At 55.9% G+C, this 27,696-nt stretch overlaps 1 protein-coding gene across 3 annotated transcripts in view; it reads right to left on the bottom strand.

The window, feature by feature from the left end:
• LOC111154214 (PQ loop repeat containing 1) overlaps positions 1–24,257 on the bottom strand; it is a 47,061-nt gene extending 22,804 nt beyond the window's left edge. For 2 of the 3 annotated variants that reach the window (XM_022513682.1, XM_022513681.1), the window contains exons 1-2: positions 23,437–23,949; positions 16,282–16,415 (exon numbers count right to left, since the gene is read on the bottom strand). In XM_022513682.1, coding sequence (XP_022369390.1) covers positions 16,282–16,415; positions 23,437–23,639 — 337 coding nt within the window. In that variant the 5' untranslated portion in view covers positions 23,640–23,949. Of the gene's footprint in view, positions 1–8,443; positions 8,498–16,281; positions 16,416–23,436; positions 23,950–24,194 lie in introns of those variants that run through there. The other variant, XM_022513679.1, reaches the window with a different exon arrangement.
• Between the last annotated feature and the right edge of the window lie 3,439 nt (positions 24,258–27,696).

Genomic DNA, 27,696 nt, shown 5'->3' with positions numbered 1-27,696 from the left:
CTTTTCCACTGCCTCTTAGAGGGGAACAGACACTTCCTCATCACTTACACGTCCGAAAACCCCACTCGTCGGAAGGCAGTGGCCTCCCCGGACTCACAACGCCTTCCCTTGCCACCAGCCCCCGAAGGCTTCACGCTCAGTCCACTGCCGTCCAGATTCAGAAGCAACTTCTCCATCTGGGGAACGCGCGCAGGGGACGGTCCCCACGTGGGAGAGAAAGACCTGGTTTCTGATCAGGTGCACTTTCATCCTCCGAAGGCTGGTCCTTCTAGGAGGACACTGAGCAGCTACCGTGCAAAGAGCAGGGACTTTGGGGGAGTTTCTGAGTCAGGAGCGAGAGTGCAGGAAGAACACGGTCACGCCGGCTTCGGACTCGAGCACACAGCTTGCCTCAGGGGTACACTCCGCCTGGGAGACGGGAGAACAGGGCCCCCTGGGGCCACGAGGACACGGACTGCCCCACACGCCCGCCGTGGACGCCACCCACAAAACAGGTGTGCACACTGAGTGGTGAAACCTTCCTCGTCACCCTCTCGGCTCAGCCCGCCCCCTAGCCCCCATCAACTACATGCTTCAGCCACACGAGACCCCTCCCCGTACTCGTCCAGGCAGTGCCCCCCCAGAGCTGCACAGAACTCTCTGACCTGGAGAAACCTGCTTGCCTGCCCGAGACCAGCCCCAGATTCGGCAGCCGCCCCCAGCCACCGACCCGGAGACTGACACACCACGTGACCCGTCCTCAACTCAGACCCCCGGGGATCCCGCCTCCGCACCAGCAGATCGGGCCTGCCACGCCCCTAGGCCCTAACCCTAAGCTGGGTTTTCAGGTTTCCATCCCAGGCCTGGCCTCCATGTCCTCCAGATTGGGGACCCCGGAGCCACACCCAGAACTCCGCCTGCCCCCCAGGAGGAAACCGTGCCGTTTGGAGCTGCGCCCTCTCCAGAGGGCTCTTCGTGTCGGCTCCCAACGCCCCAAGCCAAACACTGGGGGATACTGGGGCAGCGCCACTGGCTGGATGCAAGGCGGGGGAGACAGCAGGACCCCCCAGCCCCCACCAGGCAGGGGACAGCCGCCAGCGGCCGCAGGGCTGAGGGAGTCGAGGGCCCAGAGGCTGCTGCTGTCTCAGGGTAGCACTGACTTGGTTTCACTCCTCATTGCTCTGTGCAGAGCTGCGAAGGCCAGCGTGCCTACAAGGGGGCCTGGGCACCTCCCCGCAGAGCCTTCGGGCCTCGTGGGACTGCAGAGGGCCTGGCCGGGCAGGGAGTGAGGCCGAGTCCAGTCCAAGTGCTGCCCCAGCCGCGGGGGGGATGGCCGGCCCCCAGCTCTGCAGCCTGACCCCTAGGGCAGTAGCATCAGTCGGCCCCTAAAAGACCCCGTCCCCAGCCTCCCCTGAGGAGGAGGAGCCACAGAGACCCTGGCCCTCCCCGAGGACGAGGACACCCTGGCCCGCACAGGTCACTTCCTGGCTGGCTTGTCCTTATCAGGGCTACACCGCGGACCCCCTCAGTGATGGAACAGTTCCGTCACCCGGGGCGGCTTCTGCTCCTGCAATTTCCACCCAACTCCTGGAACTCGAAGCCCGCGAGCACCCCCGTGTGGCCCACTCCCGCCAGTTCGGGCAGAGTCCCACCCGCCAGAAAGAGGTGTGCTCCCTTCCCCAGGGCCAAAGTGACAACCAGAAGTTGCTGGAGAAAGCGGGCTGAGTCCAGGCTCCCCACATAGCCACGGGCTGGAGAAAGCGGGCTGAGTCCGGGCTCCCCACATAGCCACGGGCTCCCCACGTGCCCCGAGAAGCACAGAGAGTGCAGGGGTTCATAGCTGTTCCCGTCCGCCAGAAGCTGCTGGCCCTGGACACAGGCTCCTGGCCTCTGCCAGCTCTGCCCCCAGGTCCCCAGAAGCTGGGGCGGGGGGAAGCCGTGAACTGAGGGCTGCCACCCCACGGTCCACGACACACACAGTGCCCAGTGATGTGGGCACAGCCAGGGCCGAGCTGTGGGACAAGCTGGGGCTGCCTCCGGACTGGGTCTGCTGGCTCTGTCCTGCGGGACGGGCCCCCGAGCCGCGTGCAGCAGGTGGCTCCTGGTGAGGCCCGGCCACTGCCCAAGGACAAGGAGAAATGCAGGTACCAAGAGGGCCTGCCACAGCAGCCACAGCAACATCACGCACCAAAGCTGAGCACCCCTGGCCACCGTTACCCCTGCATACCAAAAGCTGAGGTCCCTCCTAGCCTCCGTCACCCCTGCACCAGAAGCCAAGCACCCCACCAGCCCCCATCACCCCTGCACCAGAAGCCAAGAACTCCCCTGGCCCGTCACCCCTGCTCCAGAAGCCGAGCTCCCCCCGGCCTCCGTCCCCCTGTAGCCCCTGACGCTGCCTGTCCCAACGGGCACCCCCACCGCCGGGGCCCACAGAGCCTCGTGCCACATGCAGCCTGGGGCTCCCGCCACGAAGCTTCTGCCCAGGAGTGGGGGCCAGGCAGGGCAGCAAGCCTAGCATCGAGTGGTCAGCCCCAGTCCCCGGAGGCTCGGATGCTCCCACAGGCGAGGGTCCCCATGGGAAAAGACGAGGGGTCTAGGTGGGGCACGGCCTGGGCCTGCGGGGACAGCCTACCCATCAGAGGGCCCAGCCTGCCTCTTACTGTTGTGTGGCTTCCTGCACAACGACCCAGCCTCTCTGGGCCTGTCCCCGCATCTGTAAAATGGAGGAATCTCCGTACACTCCACACGGGCCACGGGAAAATTAACCAACTTCTCGCAAAAGACTTAAAACAGCGTCTGGCACATACCGAGGGCTCAGTGTCAGCTACGTCAACGACAAAGTCTACTGCGTGAAATCCTCGTGGCCAGAGGACCACGTCCATGTCTTCCCCGCCCACACGGGGGCAGACGCACCCACGCAGCTCCAGGGTGAGTCCCCCTGTGCTGCTTCCTAACAAGTCCCCCATTCCCAAGCCCAGCAGCGGACCCGCACCATCTGGGAACCAGACTCAGCAGAACTCGGGGACCAGCCAGGCTCCCCCTCCACTCAGGTCTGCAAAAGCACTCCCTTCCCCAGGGGCAGGGTCCACGCTGCTGGGGCAGAGGCTGCCCCAGACACACCCGGGTCTTTCTGAGGTGACAGGATGCAAGGAAGAGCCCCAAGAATCGTGGCAGGACGCAGGGACCCACTGGCAACCCAACCAGACACAGGGTTTAGTCACTGAATGAGGCAAGAAGCCATGAATCCCTGCCCTTATCATCAAACATGGGGATGCGTGGAAGTCTGAGGAGGAGTGGGATCTTCACAAGCTTTCAAGTGTCCCCCAGAAATAGGTACAAACCACAGAGAAAGGTGTGGGAGCCAGAGCAACAGCCAGGAACGGCGCCACACGGCCCCTGGTGGAGGGAGAGCACAGGGGACCATGAGATGAGCTGCCCCAGGGCCCTCAATACCCCCGAGGAGCCTCCGGGAACCCCCAGGACCACCCAGGGGCCCCTGTGACCCTCCAGGACCCCCAGGATCCCCAGGATCCCCAGGACGAAGGTCTGGAACTGACCCCTGTGAGCACAGGACAGGAGCATGGGACGGCTGAGCACACGGGCGGCTCTGGGGACCCATCCCTGCACCGGCGAGTGCACGCTGAGGCTGGTGGGCTGGTCTGAGCCAAACCTCACTGGGGCCCACAGACGCTGGAATCCTGCTTTCCAGAGCCAGCACTGGAGGGTCTGGTGTCACCAGGCAACAAGTCAGACACTTTCTTGCAAATAGCTGAGAACAAGCTGTGCACTCCCACCCTAACTTTGTGGCCTTTCAAAAAAATGCAAATGTTTAAAAATCAAGTCTTCATGAAAACAAAGCCACCCTCACTCCTTCCTTCAAAACCCTGGATCAGACTAACACGCAGCTCTGGTCACACGCCCCCGCCCAGGCACGACTGCTCATCTGTGACTGCTGAGCGCCCGCTCAATCTGGGGACACCGTCCCGATCTCCGACCCCACGTCCGCGGGCTCACACTCCAACAAGGAAGACGGGGTGCCAGGCCCCATGGGGGAACACATGGTGCCTCAGGGGTCACCAGAGGAAGCCTGGGGTGGGTGGCCTGCAAGGCTCCTGGTGGGAGGGAGGGGCTGGTCAGGAGGCAGCTGGCTCTCCACGGCCACTCTGCCCAACCCTCCAAGCCCACTCCAGCTTTACCTCTGCCCGACAGGGATGCAGCGGGTTAGCAAAGGGCCACGCAATCCAGCTGCAGGACTAGAGAACTGTGGGCCACGGGGTTCACCGCACCGACCCACCTTCCCTGCCCACCCACACACCACCCTTGCCGGGCAGCCCTGCCGATTGGTAGGCCACCGCTGCGAGGGGGCGATCCGGGGACCCAAAGGCCCCAGAGCGCCCCCCCCCCCCCCCCGGAGCAGGGTATGACTAACCAGTGAGTAGGAACACCAGCCCTTGTTCAAAAACGCTGTCCTGGGGGGGCCCGCCATGCCCCCAGGGTTGACCTCCAAGCAGATGGGCTGGCCTTCAGCACCCCTGAATTGCAGGACCCTTCCCTCTTACTCTGTTGGCTTGCGAGTCCTTTGTGCTGATGACTTGTGCTCAGCGGGGCTCCCTGCCCTGGGCGACGGGAGGGCCCAGGCTGAGAGGCCCGCACTGGCCTCTATGGCAGGCTGCTGGCTCAGGCCCTCGGAGCCGCAGGCGGTGCTCGAGGCCCCCGTGCTGGACGCAGCAGGAAGAGTAGCAGAGAGGCCGAGCGCCGGACAGACTGGGAAACGCAGCTTCTCCCCAAATCAAAACAGCACTTCAGTTCAAGTTTTAAGGCTGCTTCTAAACCCTTACCAGAGGACATGACCTTCTGCTTAGGTGAACGTCCTGCCTATCCCCCACCGAAGACCTTCTGTGACCCCATGAAACCAACCTCAGCTTAAAATGACTGGAATGATATAAGGTATATTTTCCAACTACATGGGTTAAGTTAGAAATCAGTTACAGATGAAAATCTGGGGATTTCACAAATATGTGCAAATGACACACATATATAAATAAAAAAACGGGTCAAAGAAGTAATCTCAAAGGAAGTTAAAAAGTATTTAAGACCAATGAAAATGAAAACACCACATGCCAAAACTTTCAGGGTTCACTGAAAGCATTTATTAGAAGTTTACGATTATACATACTATACTAAAAAAGAAAAAAGTATCTCAAATCAATAATCTAACCTTCCACTCTTAGGAAACTAGTAAAAGCAAACTAAACCCAATGCCGTAAGCAGGAGAGAAGGAAATACTAGAATCAAAATAAACACAGGAGAGAATAGAAACACAACAGAGAAAATCAACAAAACCAAAAGTTGGTTCTTTGGGGGGGGAATCAATAAAATTGGCAAACCTTTAGCTAGAACAACGAAAAGAGAGAGAGAGAGAGAGAGAAGGGGACTCACACTATTCAAGTCAAGGACGAAAGAGAAACCACCTGTCCAGAAACAAAAATAAGACAAAAGTACACATCAGCAGATTAGACTCAGTGGACACATTCCAAGCAATTCCAAGCAAAGAAAATTAACTAAGTAACTAAGTAAAAGTTACTAAGAAAAGTAACTAAGTAAGTAAAAGTCACTAAGAAAAGTAGCTCAGGAAGAAGCAGAAAGTCTGAAGAGACTTGTAACAAGAGACTGACCTGGTAATTTTAAAACTTTCCACAAAGGCAAGTCCAGGCCCAGAGAGCCTCACAGGACAATTCTACCAAACATTTAAAGAATCAATAAGCTTGTGATGAGAAGTAAACAAGCCGCAGAGACCGAGAGCATTGCGGGGCGAACACGGACAACGCCGTACTGTGGCCATCACACCTGCTGAGACTAAAACATAATTATTCTAACCACTATGAAGATTTTAACTATGTAATATGATAATCACCACTATGACGGCAATCATACTACAATATATAAATGTATCAAAGTGAAATGATGTACACCTTAAATTTCCATAATGCTATAGGTCAAATATATTTCAATTAAAAAACAAAAAACCTCCCATAAAGGAACATAGCCAGTAAGCTCGTGACATTGGCCTTGGTGATGAGTTTTTGGACCTAACTTCAAAAGCAAAGGAAAAAAAGCAAAAATAAGTAAGTGGGAACACATCAAACTAAAAAGCTTCTGAACAGCAAAGAAAACCACCAAAGCACACAAGTGACTATTTTAATCAAAGAGACAACAGAGCTGGGGTGCCTGGGTGGCTCAGTTGGTTAAGCGTCTGCCTTCGGCTCAGGTCATGATTCCGGGGTGCCAGGATTGAGCCCCGCATGGAGCTCCTTGCTCAGCGGGGAGCCTGCTCCTCTCTCTCCCTCTGCCTGCTGCTCTGCTTGCTTGTGTTCTCTCTCTCTGTCAAATAAATAAATAAATCTTTAAAAAGAAAAAAAAAAAGGACAACAGAGAGCAAGCGTTGGCGAGGATGTGGAGGAAAAGGGCCTCTCATGAACCATTGGTGGGAATGCAAACTGGTGCAGCCACTGTGGAAAACAGCATGGAGGGTCCTTAAAAAATTAAAAGTAGAATTACCACATGATCCAGCAATTCCACTACTGGGTATTTATCCAAAGAAAACAAAACCACTAATTCAAAAAGATATATGCACCCCATGTTTACAGGAGCATTATTTACCATAGCCAAGATCTGGAAGCAGCCCAAGAGTCCGTCCACTGATGAATGAATAGAGAACATGCGGTGTATATGTACAGCGGAATATTATTCAGCATAAAAAAGAAAAAAGTCCTGTCATTGGCGACAACATGGATGGACCCTGAGGGCATTATGCTAAGTGAAATAAGTCAGACAGAAAAACACAAGTACTGTATGATCACGCTTACATGTGGGATCTAAGGAAACAAACGACAGTCCGTACGACTGATGTTAACTAGACTTACTACATACTCGAACCAGATGTTATATGTCAGTTACACCTCAATAAATTCTTTTTAATTAATAAGGAATTGATACCAATCCTTCATGAACTTGAAATGGAAAAGGAAAGGGGCGCCTCAGTGGGTTAAGCCTCTGCCTTCGGCTCGGGTCTTGATCTCAGGGTCCTGGGATTGAACCTTGCATCGGGCTCTCTGCTCAGCAGGGAGCCTGCTCCCCTTCTTCTCTCTCTGCCTGTCTCTCTGCCTACTTATGATCTCTCTCTCTCTGTCCAATAAATAAATAAAATCTTAAAAAAAAAAGGAGGGAACACTTCCCATTCCCAACCTGACTTAGAAGACCAGTACTATCCTGATACTAAAACCAAAGTCATCACAAGAATTTAAAAAACGGGGGGAGGTGGGGCCTGGGTGGCTGGGTCATTAAGAGTCTACCTTCAGCTCAGGTCATGATCCCAGGGTCCTGGGATTGAGTCCCGCATTGGGCTCTCTGCTCGGCGGGGAGCTTGCTTCTCCCCCCACCCCCCCTCCAACCACCTGCCTCTCTGCCTACTTGTGATCTCTCTTCTGTCAAATAAATAAATAAAAAGTCTTAAAAAAAAATACTAGCAAACAGAATCCAGCAACTTATAAAAAGGATTACACATCACAATCAGATGGGATTTATCCCAAGAATGCTATGTTGGTTCAACATACAAAAATCAATGTAGAATAAAGGACAAAACCACATGATCATCTCAAAAGACACAGAAAAGCATTAGACAAACTTCAACATCGTTTCATGATTAAAAAAACAAAAAACAAAAAACAACCACTCAACAAACTCAGAACAGAAAGGTTCTTGCTTCATCTACATGAGACATCTATGTAAACTGCGCAACTTCATCCGGCTCGATGGCGACAGAATGCCTTCTCATTGAGACCAGGCACAAGACAAGCATACCCATGCCCACCATTCCTAGCCATTCCTAATTCTAGGGTAATTAGGCAAGAAAAAGAGAAAGCATTCAGATTGGAAAGGAAAAAGTAAAACTACCTCTACTTGCAGATAACATAATCTTACAAGGGAGAAACCCTAAAAAATGTACTAGAAAGAATTTAGAACTAAAGAATGAGACCAGCAAAGCTGCAGGATACAAGATTAATATGTGAAAACCAATTTTATTTCTACAACATAGCAATGAACAATCCAAAATGAAATTAAGAAAACAATTCCATGTACCATAGCATCAAAAAGAATAGAACACTTTGTAACAAATTTAACAAAAGCATTCCAAAACTTGTACTTTGATCATCTGTTCCCCCCAACACACACACACACACGCGCGCGCGCGCGTGTGCGCGTGCAGAATGGGCAGGTTTCTAGAACTAGCTCATGCTTAAAAATAGCAGGCTATGGGTTGGTTAGTTCGCTGGAGACATGGCCGCCTTAGTAAAATGAATCACACACGGAGCAGCAGGACAGTGAGGGCTGAGCTGGGACAGAGCTGCACAGAATGAATGAAGCAGAGGGTCCAGGGGGCCGCCTTGTGCGGTGTGGTACGTACCCAGATATGACCGCCTGGGGGGGACCTTGATTTCTTCATCCTTATTATCTGCAGCTACATTTAAAGAAAGAGAAACAGAAAGGAGGAAGAGACAGAAACAGACTGGTTTGAACACTGGCTCCCAGCCCTCTTTGCATTTCTTTACAAACAAAAACAAAAACAAAAGACATTGGAACAGGACAGATCTTGGCTTCTGTGTTTTAGGAAATTTACTTCCTGAACTATTTTACCCCCAACCTACCCTCTTCTCTTCCCGTAGAAGTGCCTGGAGCAGGAGGAGGAAATCTTGGCCGAAAAATGAAAAGTCACCATATTTTCACTTAATTTGTAAGGTCGGAGGTGCCATAAAGGCCACTGCACGGCTGCTAGGCTGAGAGAAAGAGAAAGCAGATGCTACTTCGATTCTCCCCTAAAAACTCATCTATATGTGAGCTTCGACTGCTCTCGTCCCAGGGTCACGCCCTTCAGAAGGCCACGGCAGAAAGCTGTTTCCGGAGCGGCTCAACGAAACGCCCACTGGGAATGGGGGGCCAGTTCAACCCGAGAACCTGACAAGCGTGTGGCCCAGAGACAATGTGGCGTCCGTCCCACCAGGGAGGAACTGGAGGAGTCAGGGCAGCTGCACCTGACGTAGCACGAGATGACTCCGTGCTGGGGGAACCCGCTCCTCCGGCAGCCCAGCCCCACCGCAGACCCCCCCAACACGGTGCTGCTAGACAACAGCCCACAGCCCTTGAACACACAGCCAGAGTCCCTGCACAGTGGAGCCCAGGACGGAGTCTGAAAGACGGAGGGAAGAGTCACTGGGCCCAGTTCCCTGTCCCCTGCCCCAAGTAATGAGGCTCCACCCATAAAAGGACAGACTGCCAGCAAACAGCTGGGAGAAAATGCCAGACTGGCTCCGTGCATGGGGAGAGCAGATGCCCACAGACCCTGCTTACAAGGAGTGGCTGCACAGCCCACATGAGGGCTCCCTGGGGCCAGCAGCACCAGCCACACGCCTCACCTCCGCACCCACTCCCTCCCCAGCTCCCCTCCAGCAGCTCCTGCCCTTGAACACCCAGGCTTTGCGGAGTTCCTCAGCTTCGTGATTCTATTTCTCTCCTGAGACCGATTTCCCCACTCACTGACACTTCCTCTAAGGATCAGGTTCCAAAGTGCAAGGGGGAGGGGACGAAGGGGACACAGGACACACTGCTTAAGTTGGCTCCGGGTGCAGGCCGGACCCCCACACGCCATCTGCCCTCTCGACTCAGGCCACATCATGCCCAGCGGACAAGCAGAGCTCGGAAGCACGCCAGGGAGCAGGGTGGGGCCAGGGGGAGGCCCAGGAGTGAGAGAACATGGCCCATCGGGCTCTCTGGGCAGCACCACGGGGGAAGGAAAAGCAGCAGCCGGTAGGGAGTCATGGGTCAGGGTGAGGAGACTCACCCCAAGGACAGAGTCAAGCCACCTAAAGGTTTCCTGGCTACAAAGCAGAGAACCGTCCCTGTGCAGGACAGACTGGAGGTGAGCCAGTCCTGAAGCTGAGAGCCCAGGTAGGGACCCACGGTCCATGCTGCCCACGTGGTCTAGGCCTCCCAGCAACGCGCCCACAGTGACGTCAGAGGCTCACTGCTCCCCCCTGGATGCACCCCTGGGTTCCTGGGGACCGTGACCACTCCAGGCTACAGAGATGATGCTGCATGGGCCCCAAGACCAGATGACAAGAAAGACACAGCTCCCACCCGGTTCTCTCCCAGACCCATCCCCTGAAGCCCGGCTGCCGTGTCACAAGGAAGTGTGGGCCACGTGAGAAGGCCACATGACCATGTCCCAGCAGACTCCCCAGGCACGTGAGAAGCTGAGAGGAAAGGAGGGAGGGAGGGACACAGAGAATGAAGGAGACCCAAGCCACAGAGACTCCAGCAGGAGCTCAGACAGGAGAACTGGCCGTCCTGAGCACCAGAGGACAGCTAGGGGATGGCGGGCGGGAAGGCTGGGAGCTGCCACGAGCCAGGGCACATGCGGTTTCCAGGGGCTTCAGGTCCCCATCGTGGTGTGAGAGCCACTGCGGTAGGCATGTGGAGAGACCAGTTGGGAGGAGCAGAGCATGGGGGCCATGGAGGGTGAGGGTTCCATGGACAGGACGACCCAGAGACCAGGGCGCCAGGGGGGTCCAAGCAAAATGGAGATGCGACGGACATCAGTTAGGGCTGTAGGCAGGGGAGACACAGGATGTGTGACCCGTGTCCAAGGAGGACACCGATTAACCCTTAGAAATGCAGAATGGCTCACAGACAAACACCTTCCAGGGGCTTGGAGCGGGGGGGGGGGTCCTCAGCTTTCATTCTCAAGGATGGTATGTGACCCTCCCCCACCCACTTCCCCAGCCAATTCCATCCTGGAGCTTGGAGTGCCGAGACCTGGGGCCAAGTCAGATGAAGGCGACCACCTGACTCTGAACCAGAGATGAGGTTCTTTCTTCAATAAAAAGGAACCAAGAAGCCAGCAGTGTGTGCCCGTCCCTAAGGAGCCACTCTTCCCAGCGACTCTGAACAAGGTCATCGATGGTAAGAACGTATCGTCCTGGGACCCCCAAGAAAACAACGTTCCAGGAGACTCCTTACGGAGAGCACCGCGAGCAGAAGGAAGAAGGCCAGCCATTCTCTCGCCCCTGGGTCCTCGAGAAGCGGGTGGAAGACGTGAGACAAGACGGAAGCACGGCAGAGTCGGCTACAGGTCTCACCACACCATCTGCCACAGAACCTCCCACCCACTGAGAAAGCCGAACCACCCCCAGTCCCACAGCTGTCCCCGGGACCGGAGTGCAGCCTCCAAAAGCTACGCGCACGTAGCACACGGCTCCTTGGAGAGATGACCGGCTCTCAGCCTGCGGCAGAAACAGGAGACAAGCATCCGGAGCATCTTGTCACGAGATCGCGGGTCCAAGGGACACTCGTCCATGCCAGAAGGTCAGGAGCCAACCGCAGAGGCTCCCAGTGGCAGACGGGAGTCAACGGGGCCTTCACCAAATATAATAAAAGGCAATTCAGAGAAACACATCAAATATGGGATTTGAAACCCACACACTCAGAGCAGAAAAACAACGTGATCACTGTTTCAAGATGCCGGGGAACCAATTCTGAAAACCGGCAAATGAAGAGAAAGAAGAGAAACAATGACCTGCTTTTCATTTATAAATTATAGACTGGATAACTGAACAGCGTTTACAGGGGCAGTTTTTCTTCAGAGAATCCCTCCAGGTAACAGGTGATCAGAGACGGACAGAACATCAGCGCTCTGCAGCCTCACGGCCCACGGGTTAGGCACCGGGCACCCGCCACCGCTGACCACTGATCGCCACCACTGACCTCCAACAAGAAATAAGCCAACAATACATGTGTCCTTGTAGAAGAACACAACAGTCGGCAAAAAACAGAAAAAACTAAACCTAGATCTGACCAGACCCCTAGACCCAAAGATCCCTTTCCAGTGTCCTTCCACACGGCACACCAGAGACAAGAAGATGTGATCAACCACCACGGGTGTGGCCAGCAGAAGCCAGGCTGGGACCACATCCGTGCAGGGCGGCTGGACGTCCCCTGCAGCAGCAAGAACCTCGTCCTTGCGCAGATGTGGCTTAGCTCTCGACTCTGCATTCCCCGCACACCTCTGGGCTGTCAGCCCCCGGCTGAGCCTGGGGTCGCACCACCCACCAACCCGCAGACCAGGCCACCTGCTGTAATGGCACACAGGCCACACGGAAGGACAGGAGGGAGGGAGAGCCTGCAGATGAGAAAGACAACCAGCGGGCGCCTGGGCAGCTCCCCTGGCTAAGCGTCTGACTTCGGCTCAGGTCATGATCCTGGGGTTGTGGGATCAAGCCCCACGTTGGGCTCCCTGCTCCGCGGGGAGCCTATTTCCCCCTCTGCAGCTTAAGCATTCTAACAAACCAAAATAATCTCCAAAAAAAGAAAGAAGGAAAGAGAGACCATCAGCTGATCGCAGTGTGCAGCCTGTAACCTGACCCCGCTCGAGGAGGTAAACCAGCCCCAAATGAGGAAGTGACGAGGCAGCTAGGAACTTGCACCGCAACTGCGTCCTAGATAATTAAGGAACTCATTTTTTATGACTGATAATGGCATGACAGTATTTTTTTAAAGTCCTTCTCTTTAAGAGATACATTGTGAACTATTCACAAACAGGGTATGTCGGGAATTTCCTTCAAAAACTGCAGGCGGGCGACGAGAACAGGGCCTCGGGGAGCAGCCAGAGGTGGGCACGACCACACCTCTCCCCGAGTCTGTAGATGTCTCACGTTCTCCAAATAAAACATGACAGGTGAGAAGGAAAAACACAGCACAGAAGACACATCGGACTTCACTCACGCGGTGGGTAAACAGCAGCGTCTCTGGAAGATTTCTTCCTTAAACACGTGTGTCTGGCCACCCCCGGAGGCCGAAGCCTCCTCCAGGACCCACACCCCAGCCCAACCAGAGTCTGAACAAGGGCACAGAAGGAACCCCCAGTGGAAGGAGACATTTTTAAAAATTTGAGCCTCATTTTGAGATACTCCCAGTTTTGTGACAGGAGACAAACTGCAGAAGTGTCCCCAGAGTTCACAGATGTCACCTCCGGGCGGCCGGACGGAAAGCTACTTGCTTTCACTTCATACGCCTCTCTCCTCCCCCAAAATGTCGACTATGAGCATGTACAGCTCCTTCTAATCAGACAGGAAATTATATATTTAATTGTGTAAGTAACCTGCTTTTTCTTCTTTGATTCCATTTCTTAACTTCCAACATGAACCAGTACCTTCAAAATCAAAAACCTCTACAAAAGACAGGTATAAAACATTTAAGTTGTTGTTATTTGTTTAGGCTTTCTATCCTCTGAGAACACTGAAACAGGGGTATTAAAGATTTCCTTCCTGAAATACTTGAGGTGTGCATGGCGAGCCTCCTCAGGCAACCCCAACGCCCCAGCAGAAAACCGCCAGGAAGTGGGGGCCGCCTGCCTTCCACGGGGAGGCCCCCAGCACTGTGGTCATGGGACCTTAGCGCTTCCAGCCTGAACTAGTCGGTGTTTCCGTCCCCCACCTTCCCACTTCCGGCAGAGGACAGGAGAGAAAACCACGTGTCATTAAAAAGTTTCCCTTAGGAGTGTGCTGTGTATCTCATACATAGGAGACACAAAAATACGTAAGTCTCATTGGATTCAAGAATTAGAGATGGACCTCACTAACCCTCAAACACATCCTGCTGTGTTCTCCCATGTGGAGTTTGGGGATGGGCTCTCCATCTGAGGCTGTCTGCCCCCCACCTCCCCTCGAGGAGCCCAGGGCTCGTGAGACCCGGTCCGTCCTCCGCCAGAGCGGAGCTGCAGCGAGGAGGCCAGCCAGGCAGGGACAGGCTTGGGGGTGGGGGGGGATGCTGTTCCGAGAAGCAAGGTCAAAGCCCACCGCAGCTGTGAGATTGGGGGAGGAGCAGAGAGAAGCGGACACCCCAAAGAGCAGGGAGCCTGATGCGGCTGGATCCCAGGACCCGGGATCATAACCTCAGCCTAAGGCAGATGACACCAGGGGTCCCTCTGTTCTTTCACTTTTACCTTACTTGTATCTTTGAATCCAAAGTGTGTTTCCTGCGGAAAGCATATAGTAGAACTTAAAAAAAATTCATTCTGGCAATTATGCCCTTTGATTTGGGTTGTTTAATTCATTCAAATTTAATGTTATTTTGATGTGTTTGGATTTGTGTCTGCTGTTCACCTTTTCTGCTTTCTGTGTACCTGAGGCTGAGCTCCCCATGTCCCTGCCCTGCCAGCTTCCGAGGTACTTTCCGCTCCTGCCCCTCCCCCACGGCCAGCGCCAGAACCACTTCTTCCCCAAGTCCCTCCTGGCCGTGTCCTCTCTCCTCTTCTACTCTAAGGGCCTCTGCCGACATCAGGCCCACCCAGGCAGTCCAGGGCAACCCCCGGGGAGGCCTCAGCGCTCATAACCCCTGCAGCCCCCACACCACCTGACATGGCCCCTCACAGGCTCCCAGGTGTGGACGTGTGTGGGCTCCGTTCATCTGCTCGTCCCAGAGAGGCTTCTTGTTAAAGTTCACACTGTGGCCTTATCCCTGGAAATTGGGATTCACCACTTTAACTCAATGCATTCTAATCGACCAGCATTAAAGACCGTCCCTGTGGAAGAATTTACACACAACACTAGGCGTCAAGACAGAACGAGCGAGAACTGTGGCGCCAAAGGGCCGTGGGAAGAGGCCCCACTCCCCGCTCCCGAGGTCTGCCCCTGCCCTCAGCCACACCTGTGCCTCTGGCCTCCTGCGGTGACTCCAGGAAGCAAGACCGCAGGTGTGGGCAGCCAACGGCCTGTCTCTCAGGCAGGGCACAGAAGGGTGACTCTCGGACCGCTCCGGGGCCTGGAGGCCGCGCCCCGCTCAGTGTGTGGCACCCTACTCAGCACAGCCTCACACTATTTCCAACAAGATCATGAAACCTGGTCTCACGTTTCAGAGTGAGGCATAGGAACACTGAGCAACTGTGGGCCCCAAGCGTCTTCTTCTGCCTTTCGTCCTTCCCTGGGGGAGCGGAAACTGACCGCTCTACTGACCACTGACCAACCCCCACCCTCCCCCCACAGGGGTGGGCGCAGACCCCGGGCCACACTGAAGGCGAGGTTTGCAGATCGGTGGCGGGGGGCGGGGTGTGCAGAACCCGGGCCAGCCCCTCACCCGCTAAGGGCCAGGTGGCCGGAGAAGCCCTGCTCTTAGGCAGGACCTGCCGTACAACGAGCACAGCCTCAGCTGTGAACAGTGAGAGCCGAGAGCAGATTGCAGAGAAGTTAATGGGGGAGAGAGAACAAAGCCACAGCAGAAGCAGACCGTGGGGCCACTTGAGTAACACGAACCGGTCCGGGCCGCCCATCAGCGCCGGAGGCGACCTATTTAAAGACTGAAACTGGCAAACCTTAATCTCTAAAAACAGAAGCTACCGGGGGGAGGATCTGCTCCGATGGAGATGAAGTAACCATCAGGACAAACACAGGAGCAGGACCTCAAGTCCCCAGGAGCCAAACACAGTCCCGCAAAAACACTTCGCTAAGCAACAGCTGAGATGAAACACACGCTTCAGAGTCAAATGAGAGCTGTGTTCCGTCTAGTAACTGGAAGAAAACCAGAAGTAAAGCATTGACAACGCTCCCGTATGTTCACACACAGAACATCAGCCCAGAAGGAGCTTTTTCAAAGGAAAAGGCAAAAACAAGAAGTATTTTCTATTTTCTGAGCCACAAAGTCACGAAGCAGCGTGGGCTGAGCGTGTAATTCATCCTGCCTGACGCGCAGACCCCACGGGCCCACTCCAGGTGACCCCCCCACCGGCCCCGCAGGAGCAGGACGTCGGGTGAATGGTTACCAGGCACGAGAGGAAGCTCCCAGTGTTAGCAACAAGCCGCAGCTACACGGTCACCGAACGGGCATGTGGGAGGCGTCGGCCCCACACGGAGAGAAAACTTCCGTTGGGCAAATCCCCCTCTGAACCGACCGTGCCAGAGAAGATACCGAAATGTATGTCCTACCCCAATCAGAACCCTCAGGTAAACAGCCATGGTGCAGAGGAACACGTCAAGATTACTTCGTAACTTGCCCACCTTCCAGGGAAGAAACGACCCCGTGTTAAGGGAACATGCAGCACATGGGAAACAGGGACGTCAGGCACTCGTTGCCGTGCCCTGCGTGAACTGAGCACGGCTCCGGCAACACGGAGCGCCCCTGCCTCTCCCACGCACACAGGGTGAATTCTGCTTGTTGACCGAGTGCTTTGTTCCCAAAGCTGCAGATCAGATCACCAACCTGCAAAGAAACGGCGTTTTACGTTCAGCTCGTTTGTGACGCGGACTTCGGTGCAGAGCTTCAACATCAGTAACATGGTCAAGATCATGACTGCACTCTGCCAGAGAAGCGGCGACTCAAAGTGCCGTCCAAACCTGGGGAGGGAAAGAGACCACGGCGTCAGGAGGGCCCTGGGGCACCAAGGGCCTCACCGCCTCTCCCTGCCCGGGCCCCTGCCATGGCCCCCATGGCCACCTCCCGAGCAGCCCCAGAAGGACTCGCACATGCGTCACAGCTGCGGGCCCGAGCACCTGGGCCTCCAGGCTCCGTGGGGAGACACAGCAGGGTGGGCAGGGGCTAGGAGCACTCGGGGATGGCAGGACCAGGGACCACAATGGCCCCTCTGCAGGGGCACCTCTCAGAACGATGGGCAGGGCTGCCACGCTCCCCTCCCTGGGACCCGCAATGAGGGTGGGATGGGCCTCCCAGGTTCCCTCACCACACAGCCAGACGTCCCTCGGACAGAGGCCCCAGCCACTCACGAAACCCAATTTCTAGAACACCTGATTCCCTGGGAAGACTCACACCAGAATCCAGGAATGACAGGAAGTCCTGCCTCCCGCCTGGGCTGAGTGGGGTCAGTAGGCCAGAGCAGTGGCGGGCCAGGGAACCCCCCCATCCCTCCCACCAGAGAAGAGGAGGAGGCAGCTGAGGGCACAACCTCCCACTCCTAACCTGAGGCCCTGACTCCCCCCATCCAGGCCTCGCTGCCTGCTGTCCCTCTCCCTCCCTGCCCAGGCCTCGCTGCCCACTCCCCTCTAACCCGCCAGCCTGCCCGGGTCTCATGCCCTCCCTGCCGATGTCTTCCTGGTGGTGAAGTGTCACCAACTGAGCCATAAGCTCCTGGAGGTGAGACCCTCGATCTAGTGACCAGCGCGAGCTGGGCCCGTCAGCAGACCCCAAACCCCAGGGGCGGAGAACAGCAGCGCCGCCCTCCGTGCACCAGCTAGGGGGTCTCTGCCGTGGCCACGAGGATCAGTGTTGACCCAGGCCCATCTCTAAGGCCAGGCCTGGACAGGGCACCCCTTGAAGCCCCAACCCCAATTCTAGCCCAGCTATTGCGGAGCAGGAATCCCATAGGTCTGGCTGCAACACGGCCTGAGGGCGGCTCCAAAACTGAGCTGCTGTCAAGCTCTGAGTCAAGAGACCCTGCACGGCAGCCTGACTTCCCAGCTGGTCGTGAAAAGATGCGGAGAGAACCACCCGCCCCCTCCCCACTGCCCTCTCCCTCACTCTGGCCTGAGCCAACAACGTGCGCCCCGCAGAGAGGGACGGTCACCGAGAGCTGACCACTGAAGCCTGGCAGGGGCGCCCCCATGACACAGAGCTGGGTCAGAGCTCCCGGCAGGGCACGGGCCGGGGCTCCCCCACACCGCCAACATCAAACCAATGAGAAATCAAGACAAAAACTCAGCTCTGGGCTTGTTGTGAAGGTCAAGATTAGCTCTCCTGGCCGAGGAGCACACCTTTGCCTACACAGCAAGAACATCTCCCTACACGGTCGAGAAAACATGACGCTTCTTCGCACAGAGATGCTGACTCTGGCCCCGCTCCAGCGCGAGTCAGTTTCTCCAAGACCGAGTCTGGGGCACGCGCCGCCCTGCCGGCGTCCTAGCCAACTCGCACACCTCTCCGGAGGGGATGCCTCTGCCCAGGGTCTGCCCTGCCAGCGCGAGTTGGCCCAGCAGCAGAGAGCAGGCCACCAGCCCGCAGGAGGTCCAGCCACCAGGAATAGCCAGATAGTCCCTGGGAAGCGGGGAACCACGACACCAGTTCCAGCACCGGCATTCTGCACGGGTTCTGAGGTTAAGGCCTGGCCTGTGTCCTCGGAGCAAAGGACAGAGCAGTCTGGGGTCACAAAGCCTCAGGCCCGCACTCCTTGGGCCCCAGAGGAACCAGGACACAGATAGGACAACTCCATCACCACGAGATTACTCCTGCCTCCCCAGGAAATGTCACCTGGGCTCACTGGGGATCCTGCTGCTTCGTGTGGACCCCTCCTTCAGGAGAGGAGCTGAAATGCTAAATGGTCAGAGCAAGAAAGGGCCATTGTGCCCTGGAGCTTTCGAAGCCAGTGGCACAGACCGGGGGAGCCCACAGACTCCACCCTAGGCTGGTTCCACAGCCCTTGCGGCTGGACCCACCGCCTCTGGGCCTTGCCTCTTCCGTAAAGGGCAGCTATTACCCCAAAGGCCATTAAGGACACTTCTAGTCCTTTCTAGGAGCTGGATCCCACTGGTTACCCAGCTGACCCCAGGGGTCAACTCCTCTAAGGTGAAGGTCAGACAAGGGGACAGCAAAAGTTCAGTGTCAGCCTAAGGAGACAGGAAGTGCTTCCTGAGCAGGTGGGAAGGACCCCAGTAAAGCAGGGTATTCTGGGGCTCCTCACACCAAGCTAACTGCCAGTTATGAGGCTGAAGATGTGCAATTTTGGCCATTATGTGAGAAAGGCCACTTTTTTTTAAATTCTCAACAGAAACAACGACTAGAAAAACTGTGGGCAAAGAAATCAAGGTTTGCACTTCCCCTTAAACCCTACACCAAAAACTGAATCCAGATGATCTCAGTATTTACAATAAAAACAAGACCATCTAAAGCAAAGTAAGAGGGCACAGAGGTGAATATTTAACTGATTTTGGAAAGACAGGCTAAACAAGATACAAATTTCAAAAAGCACAACTTTCGACAAGCAATATACAAAAGACAAAGTAAATATGAAATGAGGATCAATGTCATTAGTAACTTTTAGAGACTAATTAAAATAGAAAGATAACATTTTTTACTTATCAAATTGGTTAAGCTTTTTCTTCCTTTAAAGCTAAGAACTAAAGTGACAGAGATGTCAGCACTTTGTCCTCTCCGGCCTGAGAATGTGTGTTGGCACGACTTCTCCTGAGGGCAGATGATAGGAGAGCCCACCCGACGAGCGCAGGGCGTGCTGCTCAGATAAGCCAGTCTGAAGGGTTTGTCTTTCCCCCTAGGAAGACACACACTTCAGGAGAGGCGATGTTTCACCAAGTCTGAGCAAAAGTTTCTACACGGGACACCTTCTCATGTCTTCCAAGTAACAGAAAAGCTCCAGTAGAAAGAAGCTATCTCCTTCCCTGTGTCACACTGACTGCTACACCCTTAGCTGTTACCGTGTGCCCAACAGGGCCACATCTCTGATACAATGTGAGCAGGATGCACACTGCATCTGATACGATGTTACCGTGTGTAATACAGTCTTACTACATGCCGGACAGGGTGTCGCCCCTCTAGTGTTCCCTTATTCCTGATACAATGTCACCGCATCTCTGATACAATGTTATTAAACATCTAACACATTACTGTCCCTGTTAGTGTTTCCACCCAATTAGAATGGAGCTTGAGAACCAGCTCTGTGAACGGAGAAGGCTAGGGCTGGAAGGTCCTGCGATACCAGCCCAGCACCCCGGCCTCCTGCACCTCATTCTGCCCTTCTCTACAAAATCACAAGTCTGCAAACATCAGTCATGAGGCATCATTTAGCCCTTCGCCTGGTTTCTCCTGACGCCACTCTTCTGAGTCAAAATACTATCTGTAAGCATTTCATAGAATATAACCTGCTGAATGCTAGTTTTGCGAAAGGATGATAAGAACTGTAAGAAATAAAGGTGCTAGAGGGGGCACCTGGGTGGCTCAGTCTGTTAAGCATCTGCCTTTGGCTCAGGTCATGATCTCGGGGTCCTGGGATTTAGTCCCACATCAGAGGGGGAACTCAGCTTGGAGGGAGTCTGCTTCTCTCTCCCCCTCCGCACTCATGCTCTCTCTCAAATTCTTAAAAAGAAAAAAAAAGTTTTAAAATTAAAAAAAGAAAGAAAGAAAGAAAGAAAGAAAGAAAGGCACTAGAGTTCCACAAGTTTTAGAAAACCCATGTTGGGGTATGTGAGTGGCTCAGTGGGTTAAGCCTCTGCCTTCGGCTCAGGTCATGATCTCAGGGTCCTGGGATCGAGCCCCACATCAGGCTCTCTGCTCAGCGGGGAGCCTGCTTCCCTCTCTGTCTCTGCCTGCCTCTCTGCCTGCTTGTGATCTCTCTCTCTCTCTCACTGTCAAATAAATAAATAAAATCTTTTAAAAAATAAGTTAAAAAAAAAAGAAAAAAAAGAAAACCCAGGGTTTACCCAACTCAGTTCCCCTCTGCCGCACAACTGCGAGCCACTCACAACCCTCATACCACAAATCCGCAGGGGTCTTCAAAGACCAGAGTTCCGAGGACTGTGGTCTCAGCCGGCTTTGGGAAACACACTCTTCAGTTCTAAGTCCAGCCCTGGTCTAGTATAGACACAGCTTCCGTCTCACCTGGAGCCTGCCACAACCCATGTTGTGTACAAGGTACGCCCCACACAGCACTTCTGCTAACATGCAAACCCCATGGCATCTGGACCAGGGTCTGGAACGCAGGAAACCCTCCAACACCCGCTAACCCACGGGCTGCTGCTAACCCGTAAAGGCTGGAGGACCCAAGAGTGGGGGCTTCAGAGGCTCCAGAGAAGAAATAAAAGGGAGGATGTGCACCCCTCTCCGAGGAGTAGGGCCTAGGACTTGGTGGGCAGAGAAGCCCACATGACTCCAAGTCCTGGACAGAGCTCAGCCCGTCTGCCGGGCTTCACTGTGACCGCAAGGACTGTCCTGCGTGAAATGCAGGAAAAGCACACCCCTGGGCCAGAGACACTCTGGAGGAGGGACCAGTGTCCTTGGCCAGCCCTCCTTCCACCCCACACACTGCTGCAGTCTCCTGGAATGTGGGCTGAGGGCAGTCCTGTGTGTTCACATGTCGCCACAGAACCACTCCGGTGACCCGGGGCAGCACAGGGTGCTGACTCTGGGAAAGGACCAGTTGGATGGATAGAAATAGACTTGCCAGTGGATGAAGTTTAGAAGCCCACAGTTGAGAAGCCCAGTGCCCCATTAGGAGAGCTCCAGACTCTGCTTCCCAAAGTCTCAGGCCCTGGAGTGGGGACAGGACTCCCAGCCCACATGTCTGTTAAACCCAAAAGCCCTGAGACTCGGCATTCAAGAAATTAGTGTAATTGCTGACTTCTCCAAACCAGGTATTTGGATGTACATTAGCTATTCTATCCTCTTTTTGCGACTGTGAAGGAGAAGCACACTAGGAAGAGATCTCCTGACTGATCTTTTTCCCCCACAAGGCAAGCCGATGCCAGGCACCCCCCCACCCCCCGTGCAAGAGAAAACTTGTTCCACAACCTCAGCCTGGGAGACCCCTGAATGACCCTCCAGTGCACTCGGGATTAACAATGGTGTCAGACACAATTATATTTCAGGAACTGCTTCTGTTCAACCTCAGACTTGATTAAAGCCATTTTATTTTTTTTTAAGATTTTATTTATTTATTTGACAGAGATCGCGGAGCCACCAAGGCGCCCCCTAAAGCCATTTTAGAAAAAGCCACACGTCACTGTAAGGCGAGTGATCTCTGCCCCCAGCCGGAGGGAAAGGAGGAATCTTCAAAATGTGCGTTTTCAACTTGTGCCAAAGAAAGAAATAAGCACCCATGAGCCCTCCTTCCAAAGTAGCCTCCTAACCCAGAGACACACCTGGGGATGTGACAAATTCTCCCTGGAGGGGCTGACTTACTGGCTCACCTTTTAAAAGCCCCAGACAAGGGCAAAACTAACACACAGTGAAAATAAATCAAAGGTAGCCTGGGGCCTGGCACCACTGGATGGCCCCATCCTGGATGGAACACAGAGGAGAGAGCAAACCTCTGGGCTCAGAAAACTCCTATCTGGGTTGTGATGATGATGGGAAGGGGACATTGTCAAAACTCGTCAAACTGTGAACTTATGATGGGCAGTTTTATTTAATGTAAATCATACCTCCGTAAAGTTGACTTAAAAATGAATTAGCAGGGGGCACCTGGGTGGCTCAGTCAGTTAAGCAGCTGCCTTCAGCTCGGGTCATGATCCCAGGGTCCTGGGACTGAGCCCCACGTCAGGCTCCCTGCTCAGCTGAGAGCCTGCTTCCCCCTCTCCCTCTGGGGTCCTCTCTGCCTACTTGTGTTCTATCTGTCTGTCAAATAAATAAAATCTTAAATAAAAAAAAAAAAAAGAATTAGCAAACAATGTGGTTAGTCCATTACCAAAAAGCCAACAGGAGGAGCCAGAAGCAGAGCTCCGGACGCCAGTTGCCTGGAACCCTTGTCCCACCTCTGCACTCAGCTGTCCTCCTCCTGAGCAGGCTGAGCAACCTGTCTCACTATATGTGTGGACAGTCAAGAAGAAAGTTCCAGACCTCTTCCATCTTAGAATGGGGCTGTAATGGGGCACCTGGCTAGCTCTGTCTGTTAAGCACCTGACCCCACTCAGGTCATGAGATCAAGCCCTGTATCCGGCTCTGCGCCGGTCACACAGTCTGCTCAATATTCTCCTGTCCCTCTGCCTCTTCTCCAACTGCCACCTCTTCCTCTTTTTAAAGAAAAAAAAAAGGCGGTCATAAGACACCATTTCATTTCCTCTAAAAATGCCCCCTCCCAGACATGCGGTGCTTTAGCAACTATTAAAATTAACTTCAGACTTCCTCACCAGAATGCAAACGATAGTAAGAGCAAGCGGCACTGGGACTGGCAAGGAAAACACAGTCTCTTAAGTAGTACCCAGAAAATTGCCTTTCCTATCAGAATGGAACAAAACTGTACACACAACAGACAAGGCTGAGGGGACGGCCCTCCGCGCACCCAGCCCCTGAGCTCTTTCCTGCCGGGCTCTGATGTCCCCTCCTGAGGGGCTCCGTGGTCAGTGGTATGCCCTTCCCACAGCTTGTCACTTTTGGTTAGTCTTAATTTCTTCTTCATTCCCTCTTTCGTCTCTCCTGCCCCCATGCAATCCTGAGGGAAGGAACCGAGTTCAAGGACCTCGCCCAGCACCCAGTCGTCTTTGGGAAAATCTCTCCCCAGGTATGAGTGCCATGAAATGAAGACCAAGGCTGAGAGTCTCCACTCCAGTCCCCCATTTTTCCTGGGAAATGATCGCATGCAACCGGCCAGCTCCTGCCACCACCCCCACCCCACTCCGGAACCCCCAAAAGAGAAAGCCATCTCCCTGGAAGCACCCCCATAGGAAGCCCCCAACTTACCAGAAGAGGATCCGTAAAATATTAGCCACCAGGAGCACCAGACACACGTAGGTAGAGAAGCCCTCAGCGTTCTGAGTCCTCCGGATGTCCCTGTACTGGGGGATATAAGGCACGACCCCTCCGAAGACCATGGCCCCGGCTGCCCCCCAGGAAACCAGCTGGTGCAAGGGGACCAAAAGCCAGTCCAAGCCTTCCGCTTCCATCCCGAAAACCTGCGTCGCCCTGCCCGCCGACGGACGTCCACCTGGCCCAGGTCCCCGCTGCTCTCACGGGCTCCCGGATCGCGCGCTGCCGGTCACCCCCACATCGCGGCTGCTGCCCGGCGACCCTCCGCCACCGGGGCCTGGCGGGAGAGAAGAGCTGAGAACTCCGAGCCAGGGCACCGCGGGGACTCACGGCCGGGGCACCCCCCGCCGACACCGGAGCCCCCGCGAGCCCTCCGCGCGCGAGCCAACCCCGCGAGGGGACAGAAGCGCCGGGCGCACGGCGGGGCCCGCGGGTCTGCGAGGGGGGCGGCTCGGCGGGGGCGGGGCGGAGCGCGCTCAGGCCGGGGCGAGCGCGCTCGGAGGGAGGGAGGCCGGCGGCTCGGCGGCGGGACGCCCGGCCGGGCGGGGGCGGGGGACGCGCGCACGGTCCGAGGGGCTCCGTCCCGCGACCCGCCGCCCGCGCCGATCCCCGAGCTGCGACCCCGGGGCGGGCGGCCCTCGCGCTGCGTCCGCGTCCACACGCGGCCTGCGGACCCGGATCCCGATCCTCACCCGCGGCGGCCGCGCCCGCGCCGGCCCCGCCCGGTCTGTCCTGCGTCCTCCGTCCGTCTGTCCGTCCCAGCGCCGCAGCCCCGCCTCCGCGTGACGTCACAATGCAGGAGCCCCGCCCGCCCGGGCGCCGGGCCAAGCGGCGCTGGGTCCTAGAGCGCACCGCACAGCCGGGGACGGGTCGGACGTCGGGGGCGCGGGGGCGACGTTGCTCCGCCCGCACGCCCGGGCTGGGGTCAGGAAGCACCTCCCCGGCGAGGCCGCGCCTCCGGAGCCCGGGACCCACGTGGGCGCGTCCGACCTGCGCCGGGGCAAGGGGCCCTGTGGACGCGGCGCGCCCCCGAGAGCGGAGGACCCGCGCCTGCCTCTGGAGGAGGTCTGCGCGAGGCCCGGAGCCCTCCTCCCCTGGGGATCCCCTCTCGTGGGGACGGGGGCAGCGTCTGCGCCCCGCAGGTCGTGCCTGAGCGCCCCCAGGGGACCCCCGCGGTCCTTCCGCGGCCGCGTATTCTGACGCCAGTGTCAGGCTCCCCTTCCCGAGGGGCAGGCCGAGCCCGAGCAGCAGGTGTCAGAGGCTAACCTGGTCTCCGGTGAGGCTGAGGGGGCGGCCCTTCTGGGAAACCAGGCCCAAGATGTCACTTAGGGCGGGAGCCGGGGCTGCCTGCCGCAGAGTGTCTCCACGCTGTAACTTGCTAAGTGCTCCGGGCTTCATCTGAGGCACACAGTTCCGGGAGGTGAACTCACAGGGTGTCCGCTGACATAAAGAAACAAGAATTCCAGAGTTCCCTGACCAAGGGGAGCCCTGGGGGCCTCAGGAAGGTGCTCCAGACAAAGATGCTGGTGGGCTGGGCGTGCGTGAAGCCCACGGCCAGGTGGGATGGAGGGGCACTGGGGACACTTGTGAGAAGCCAGCCGGCCCCCTGTGCCCAGCACCCTTACAGTTGGGACTCAGCGTGGAGAAGACCAACTGCAGGGCCCCAGGACTCTGTCCACAGAGCAGCTCCCCTCACGCTCCTATCTCCACAACGGCAGACCTGAAACACCCCAAAAGGGAATGTGGTCCTGGGGCCACACACCTGGCTGGCCAGCTTCCCACTCCAAGGTGTGGCCTGCCCTCCTTCCTACCAGGCAGGTCTCAGAGAAATCATGGAATAGCTCCAACCTCCCTGAGACTAAGGCCCAGACAAGTCTGGTGCACTGAGCAGGAAAAACACAGGCTCGTTCTCAATCCCCTCCCATCCCCGAGGCTGATGTTAGGGATCTCTGAGTCGAGGCTACTCAGAGTATCCCCAGGAAACAAACATCAGGAATGTGTAGAGGGAGAAAAACACAACCACAACCACGGACAAGGCTGCTGTGGCAGGGCAAGGAGGGAAAAGTGGGTGTTCCCACCCAGCCCCCTCTCCCCGAGCTCCAGGGGCCCTGGAGGCTTCACTCTGTCCTGGGGGTTGGAGTGAAGCTTCCTCCTGACTCTCACTGGAGCATCTGGAGTCACAGCTGCTGATCCTGTTCATCCGGGCGTACTCGGGCCAATCGTCGCCATCGTGGCTGTTTCGGAGCCATCAGGGCTATCGGGAAGCGTCCACACCAGACCGTATCTACAGAGTCCAGCTACGTGGGTACAGTCTGGCGTCCTTGGTCCAGGACTGCACCCCACAAAGTTCTCCAGTAAGGCCAGCTGATGACTGGAGAGTTCACTGTTAAGTCCTTTTAAACACCAACCATCTGGGTCCCGAGGTGTACTCGCCGGCCTAGAACCATCCGTCAGTCAAGCAGAACGGAGGACAGCTCATCCGACATGCTGCCTCGTCCCGTGGCTTCCTGTAGTCCCAAACAGAAGGAGCCAGCCAGGCTGTGCTGGGACGGAAAATAGCCCCCAGACGTATCATCCTCACCCCCAGGACCTGGCAATGTTACCTTATTAAAAAAAAAAAAAATGCAGGGCCCCTGACTGATTCGGTCAGTGGAACGAGCGACCCCTGCTCTGAGGCTGTGCGTTCGAGCCCCACGTGGAGTGTAGAGGTTACTTAAAAATAAAATCTTCTAAGATAAATAAAAATAAAATATTTTTGAAAATGCAGGTGTGATTAAGTTCAGAGTCTTGCTCTAGGGAAATGGTCCAGGATTATCCGGCTGGGCCCTGTGTAGAGACGGAAGGAAGGAAGGAAGGCAGAAGGAAGGAAACTTGACACACGGAGGAGACTGTGTGAAGACGGAGCAGAGATGTGGAAAAGTGGCCCTGAAGACTGGATTGGCCCAAGATGGTGGGAGTTGTGCCCAGAGAGGCAGGACCACCCTGTCACTGCTGCTGGGGAAGACCACGCCACTAGGCTCTTCCCCCACGTGGGAGGGTGCCACCAAAAGCCACCAACTCCTCCAGGAGCCCTGTCAGAAGCTGCCTAACCAATGGCATTTCTAAAATGAAATGTAAACCAAGGTGACCTTGGTCCTAGGAGTTGGGACATTTTGGGCCGACCCCAGGTGGCTGTCACCTCATCTCAGGAAGCTGCAAGGAGACTGGACAGAGGCTTCACTCTGGAACTTGGGTGGCAAAGTGCAGGAATACTGGACTTCCAGAGTCTGCTCCAAAGCCCGCAGTGGTCGTCCCTGCTGACCCTCCCCCACAGCCCCCCCCCCCCTGCCACCAGAGGCTTTCTTCACGGGTCCAGCCACGGCCTCCGCTCGTGAAGTGGGTGTGACAAACGGGTATTTCTGTGCCTTCTGAGCTCACGCGTTCCCTCGGGCAGGCTGACCCGCTGCGGCCCAGGCTAGGCCCCGCCGGCCCCCAGTCCCACAACCCCCATCTTGGAGCAGCCAAATGGCTGAGCACCAGCCAGTGAAGGCTGACGGGCTCGACGTCTGCCACTTCGGGCGCGTCTCCCTGGGTCTCCTCCGGCCCTTCGTGCTCACTGTCACCCGCTGGCCCGTGCAGACCGGGCAGTGGAGAATCCACCGGGACGTGGCCTGGCGCGTGGTCCCCGGCTGGGTGGTCCCGGAGGCTAGACGGGCAGCACAGGGCGGAGTCGCCATGGCAGCCCAGCAGTGTCAGGCCCCGACATCCACGAGAATGTCACTGGGCTCAGCCGCCGGAATGGGTTTGTTCCTTACAGACGAGCGTTTTTCCTGTGACGCACAGTCCGGTTCTGAAACTCCCACCACCTCCCCACCTCCCCGATGGCCTTTAACCACACTCAGACACACTGCACACGGCCCCAGACTACGGGCCCCAACAAACCCAGTGCAGCCCACTTCTGCTCTTTCCAACCCATACACCGGTGTTGTTCCCAGTAGAGGAGGCTCCGTGAGCCCTCCGGGACTCCCACGCAGCCACACGCAAACCAAACCCAGAGCAGACATCAAGGACACCTTTCGTTAACGCTCCATATAGATTCCCTGAAAACACAGCAGCTCCACGGTCAGTTCCATCAATGATGGTTCTTAGGATGAAGACCGCCTGTGGGGACAGCAAACCCGAGCTCCAGCACCGGGACCCACAGCACACCCCACG

This window comes from Enhydra lutris, unplaced genomic scaffold (genome assembly GCF_002288905.1).
Source record: "Enhydra lutris kenyoni isolate GAN:26980312 unplaced genomic scaffold, ASM228890v2 scaffoldscaffold36, whole genome shotgun sequence".
In the NCBI taxonomy this organism is placed as follows: Eukaryota; Metazoa; Chordata; class Mammalia; order Carnivora; family Mustelidae; genus Enhydra; species Enhydra lutris.
The sequence above is the reverse complement of the archived record's forward strand: the minus strand, read 5'-3'. Positions and strand labels throughout refer to the sequence as shown.